Source organism: Haliotis rufescens, unplaced genomic scaffold (assembly GCF_023055435.1).
Source record: "Haliotis rufescens isolate VD_foot unplaced genomic scaffold, xgHalRufe1.0.p SCAF_9, whole genome shotgun sequence".
NCBI classification, from domain to species: Eukaryota; Metazoa; Mollusca; class Gastropoda; order Lepetellida; family Haliotidae; genus Haliotis; species Haliotis rufescens.
In genome coordinates this window covers 34,977,946-34,983,945 of record NW_025964383.1, presented here as the reverse complement: position 1 = coordinate 34,983,945, position 6,000 = coordinate 34,977,946, and the positions used below count along the sequence as shown (strand labels likewise).

The window sequence follows — 6,000 nt, the reverse complement described above, 5'->3', positions numbered from 1 at the left end:
ACCAAGTCAGTGAGCCTGACTACCTGATCCTGTTAGTCGCCTCTTACGACAAGCATAGTTGCCTTTTACGGCAAGCAAGGGTTGCTGAAGACCTGTTCTACGCTGGATCTTCACGGGTCAGTATTACAGCCATGTCAAGGTGTGTCAAGTTACTGTTACCTAACACAAGGGGGACAGGTCAAAGTGAGGCAGATCAATGACATTTAACACTTTGATGAAATCCACCAACACGTGCAGAGTGAGGAACAGAATTGTGGCAAAACTTAAACGGTAACCAACTTTCAGCAGATCCTTGCACATCTAAGGGACACAACTCTGTACAGTGACTGAAGTGCCTTAAACTACTATTCAGCTGAAGTAATGGAATGGTTATAGGGAATAAATCTGAGCCCCCTCTATGTCAACCACTTGAGAAATAGACATTGGATATTCACTATGAACAGGCCTACCAAAGAAGAAAAGTAACGTGTTAAAAACCAGACTTGACATAACACAATCAATGGGCTGCTCACTCGTCATTTTCAAAGTGGACAGTCAACTCGTAATGAACCAAGCAAAACGTGTGCAAAATCTGCTGCTGCTTGCTGATATTTTAGTGGCAAAATAATCAAATGAGATACACATTTCTGTTTTTGAAGACGTTAGTTTTTTTCTTTGGTGGGCCTGATATATTTGTGAACCAAAGGGACTGTGCCCAAATGTGCATCAACAACTTGAAACTGATTGTCATTTAATGAAAGGACTATATGGCTTTCATATTGGTTAAAGTTGACTTAATGTTGATTAGTTTCTAAAAATGAAAAGCACTGTCAGCTGGTTAGCAATCTTTTGTACAAGTATATATAGTTAAAATCTTCACTGAAATGAATAAAACTGGGAATATGCGCTATTATAAATTTACAGGAATCTTGAGTATTCTGTACACTGTATACTTCACCTGCTATGACAGAGTGAAAATTGCTTCTTATCTTCGATATCCATAACACAGAATGAAAACAGCTCACATATATATGCGTTATTGGATCGAAGGATCATAATCAGGGCAGATCAGTGATTAGAAACCAGCTGTCAAGCTGCTCAGGGAGGTCGGGCACCTGTGGCCGTTGGGCCGTAATGCCATATTCTATTTCAGGACATAAACAAATTATGAACATTTTGCGTCTCAAATCACTGATATGCTCAGATAAATCTCTGATTCCCTATTAGCCTTAAATTGAGTTGTGTTTTTTTTCAAGTTGTGATGCTTTAAGTCCTTATTGCAGGCTGATTTGGTTTCTACAAGAGCTTCTCGGGTGGATGAAAATTTCTTTCACTGTGGCGAGATCGTCGGAGCTCATTTTGAAAGTACTGGATTGTCTTGTTTATTCCAACCATCATTGGCACCTGCAAACGAAAAACAATTTATCATCACACAGCAAATTTTACAAGGTCAAGGTCATCTGTGCAGTGGTGACGTCATGTACCGGTAGATGCTTGGGAAGCCAAGTGGTGAAAGGGCTTGTGTAGTGTGGTAGCCTAGTGGTGAAAGGGCTTGTGTAGTGTGGTAGCCTAGTGGTGAAAGGGCTTGTGTAGTGTGGTAGCCTAGTGGTGAAAGGGCTTGTGTAGTGTGGTAGCCTAGTGGTGAAAGGGCTTGTGTAGTGTGGTAGCCTAGTGGTGAAAGGGCTTGTGTAGTGTGGTAGCCTGGTAGTGAAAGGGCTTGTGTGGTGTCCTGGTGGTGAAAGGGCTTGTGTGGTGTGGTAGCCTAGTGGTGAAAGGCTTGTGTGGTGTGGTAGCCTGGTAGTTAAAGGGCTTGTGTGGTGTGGTAGCCTAGTGGTGAAAGGGCTTGTGTAGTGTGGTGTCCTAGTGGGGAAAGGGCTTGTGTAGTGTGGTAGCCTAGTGGTGAAAGGGCTTGTGTAGTGTGGTAGCCTAGTGGTGAAAGGGCTTGTGTGGTGTGGTAGCCTAGTGGTGAAAGGGCTTGTGTGGTGTGGTAGCCTAGTGGTGAAAGGCTTGTGTGGTGTGGTAGCCTGGTAGTTAAAGGGCTTGTGTGGTGTCCTAGTGGTGAAAGGGCTTGTGTAGTGTGGTGTCCTAGTGGTGAAAGGGCTTGTGTAGTGTGGTAGCCTAGTGGTGAAAGGGCTTGTGTGGTGTGGTAGCCTAGTGGTGAAAGGCTTGTGTGGTGTGGTAGCCTGGTAGTTAAAGGGCTTGTGTGGTGTGGTAGCCTAGTGGTGAAAGGGCTTGTGTGGTGTGGTAGCCTGGTAGTTAAAGGGCTTGTGTGGTGTCCTAGTGGTGAAAGGGATTGAGTGGTGTGGTAGCCTAGTGGTGAAAGGGCTTGTGTGGTGTGGTGTCCTGGTGGTGAAAGGGCTTATGTGGTGTGGTAGCCTGGTAGTTAAAGGGCTTGTGTGGTGTCCTAGTGGTGAAAGGGATTGAGTGGTGTGGTAGCCTAGTGGTGAAAGGGCTTGTGTGGTGTGGTAGCCTAGTGGTGAAAGGGCTTGTGTGGTGTGGTAGCGTAGTGGTGAAAGGGCTTGTGTGGTGTGGTAGCCTGGTAGTTAAAGGGCTTGTGTGGTGTCCTAGTGGTGGGGGGGTTCCTTATTCAGGCTGCTTATAGATGGGTTTAGAGTTGTTCAAGGGTGAATATGGGAGTAGGGAGTTAAACATGGCAAAAACAGCATGTATAAGTTTATATAAAAAAAATTGTATAAGTTCCATGTAATCAAAAACTTTATAAAAATCAGGTAATTAGCGTGATGATGTTACCACAGGCTGCCAGTTGAGATATTTCCGGGCTCGTGTTATGTCCGGGCGGCGGCGCTTTGGATCGTCCTGCATTGCTGGTTTCGTAACAATCTTACTCGTGCTGGATTCTGCAAACACAGTGCCAGGGAGACATAAATCTTATAAATAAGAATATATATAATATATAAGGCAAAAACAAATCATAGTCTTGGTTCTCAGGCACCACCCACATCATCATAAAGTCTGCCGGACGGTTTGTTTTTATTTCCATTTTCAAAAAAATATGTAAATCCTAATATTTAAACACAATGCACACAAAAATTGAAAATGGAAACAAAACGAAACGTGCAATGAACTTTATAATGATATGGGCGGTGCCTGAGAACCAAGACTATAATTTATTTTAGCCTAATGTTAATATTTATAATGTGCTAAATTTACATTCTGAAGCATGCTCAAAGTGCTACATTAATACCCCAGTCAATGGATCAGTTGGTTCTCGATTTTCATTGTCAGCTCCCTCGGGAGCATGCAAACACAGCAAGCTGTCTGTGAGATGCTAGATGGTTGACAGACATGTTACCATTTCATCCCACTGGATAGGAGGAATGAAATCTGATCCCTTGAAAAATGTTTTACAAGATTTGATGGCTGGGAATCAGAGATCTTCTAAGATGGCCACCAATCACACCACATTGAGCAATATTCCAGCTATATGCCGGCGGTCTGTAAATAATCGAGTCTGGACCAGACAATCCAGTGATTGACATCATGAGCATAGGTCCATGGAATTGGGATCGATGACATGCATCAACCAAGTCAGCGAGCCTGACCATCCGATCAAGCATAGTCGCAGAGTTGCCAACCAGTGATTGATATTAGGGCTGCAACGATACAGGAAGGTCACGATACGATACGTATCTCGATATTCTGGTCACGATACGACACGTATCTCGATACACAACGATAAAAAGAGTACTCCAGTACTCCAGCATATTTTAAATTTCAAGGCTTCAAGCATGTCAGGATTGGACCTTTCATGATTTTGGAACAGTCAAAGTTATTTTATAATAACAAGACTTCAAAGTTCAAACACCAGAAAATAATCAATGCACTTCGCAGTGTGAATAGTTCAACCTCAGGTTCTTATTCAGAAAACGTAAAATGTCAACATTGTCAGGGGGCAGTGATTCCCTCACTTAATGGAGGTGGGGTTGTAGGTGGTAGATGACCAACACAATAGCACAATAGTCTGACCAGTCACCGTCAAGGCTCACGCGCACGTGATCGCGTGATCGCGAGAATTTCATGTTGACATAGAATCGTCAAACAAAAACAAATATGACTTTTAACGAGTCAAAGTATGTCATTTATGATATATGTATCCATTCTCTGTCAACTAAAGTTCGTTTCAAGGCGTCAATTGCGGTATTCTGACCGTGGTTGCTGTTAATAACGGTGAGTTTGTGCGATCTTCCGATCGCTTCACACACGATTTCGCCGAAATTAATAAAAACAATATTATAAGGAATTTTGAATAAAATTAATGAAATAAGTTACAAACATAAGTCCAGATATACAAAGAACACTTTTTATAGCCAGACAGTGTAATTACATGATTATTTTGCATACTTCAGTATGGATTTGTTGACATGGTATTTCCGGTGTTTCGTGCTCCCGGTAATGTCTTTCCATGGGGGAAAAAAAACATCCAAACTCATAATTCGTGTATAATGCGCACCCCCTTCTACAAAGCTGTGTTTTTTCGAAAAAAAGTGCGCACTATACTCAAGAAAATACGGTACATGCTCTTCCTACCTAACATGATCTAAGATGTATGCTTCAGAGTTTGAGTGAGTGAGTGAGTATTGTTTTACGTCGCTTTTAGCAATATTCCAGCAATATCACGGTGGGGGACACCAGAAATAGGTTTCACACATTGTACCCATGTCGGGAATCGAACCCGGGTCTTCGGCGTGACGAGCGAACGCTGAAGCCACTAGGCTACCCGACCGCCCCGCTTCAGAGTTTGAAAAAGGATTAGAATAATGTAAGTAAGTTTTGGGAGCCATGCGTTACTGTGCCCTATAACAGAGTTAGCGCTATATTGAAGGGTGCAATAGCCAGGGAACATTGTACTAAGATGTGCATTCCATATCGTGGCATATCGATAAATAAACCTACGTGTATCGTGTATCGTATCGTTGGTCAAGTATTGTGATGCATCGGAATGTCGGTGTATCGTTTCACCCTTAATTGATATTATGAGCAATGATCCCAACTGTCTGGGTACGACAACACACATTCAACCAAGTCTCGGAGTCTGACAACCCGATCCATTAAGTCACTGTTTACGAAAGCACAATCTGTGGGGACAGTTCTAACCCAGAATCCCTGCGAGATGAACGCTCCAGAGCTCCAGATTACTTTTTGGGCACTTGAGTTTTTACTCTAGGGTTTCTATTTTAATTGGGTTATAACATTTTTCATAGGGTAACCAATATTATTTCACTTTGAATATTTTGGCGGAGTAATTTACCCAAATACGCAGCTTATCTGTAGCTCTGCACTTTCCATGTATTTTAATCTTTATGGTCTCGCTGTTACCTGTCCAGTGAAAACAACATACAGTCAAACCATGGAAGATACACTTACTGACGAGGGACTTGATGATTTTCGCAAAGTCCATGATGGTGTGTTCCTCTGCGTTACCGAGGTTGCAGGGGAGGGAGTAGTTGCTGTTCATGAGGGCGATGAGGCCGTCCACGAGATCGGACACATACTGGAATGACCGCGTCTGGGTACCCTGCCCATACACCTGGCAAACCAGAATCATACGCGTGACTTAACATTGCATTGAACAGAATTTCAACTAGTCCACCTCAATGTCGGAACTCCTGGAGCCCAGATAACTCATACCACTTAGGGTAAAAAAAATAATAGTCTTGCTTCTCAGGCACCTACCACATCCTCATAAAGTCTGACGCATGCTTTGTTTTTATTTCCATTTTCAAAAAAATACATAAATCCTAATACTTAAACACAAAGCACAAAAAAATGGAAAATGAAAACAAAAACGGAACGTGCAATGAACTTTATGATGATGTGGGCAGTGCCTGAGAACCAAGATTATTATTTTTTTTAGCCTTATACGGGTCATGTCAGATGTGTCGAATCCCACAAAAGTTGTATTATTTCCCTGGTACCTTGACGTCAGCAACAGAATGCCAATTTTCACATCAAGAAAATGTCCTGTCTTTGATATTTCTTTCTGTATTGTTTTCAGGTCAG

The 6,000-nt window shown here is 42.4% G+C and overlaps 1 protein-coding gene across 4 annotated transcripts in view; it reads right to left on the bottom strand.

Moving 5' to 3' along the window:
* LOC124147802 (UDP-glucuronic acid decarboxylase 1-like) overlaps positions 1-6,000 on the bottom strand; it is an 87,227-nt gene continuing 81,227 nt past the window's right edge. For all 4 annotated transcript variants that reach the window (XM_048390487.1, XM_048390489.1, XM_048390488.1 and 1 more), the window contains 3 exons: positions 5,365-5,527; positions 2,731-2,837; positions 1-1,383 (listed from right to left, as the gene is read on the bottom strand). In XM_048390487.1, the coding sequence (XP_048246444.1) occupies positions 1,276-1,383; positions 2,731-2,837; positions 5,365-5,527 (378 nt within the window). In that variant the 3' untranslated portion in view covers positions 1-1,275. The remainder of the gene's footprint in view (positions 1,384-2,730; positions 2,838-5,364; positions 5,528-6,000) is intronic.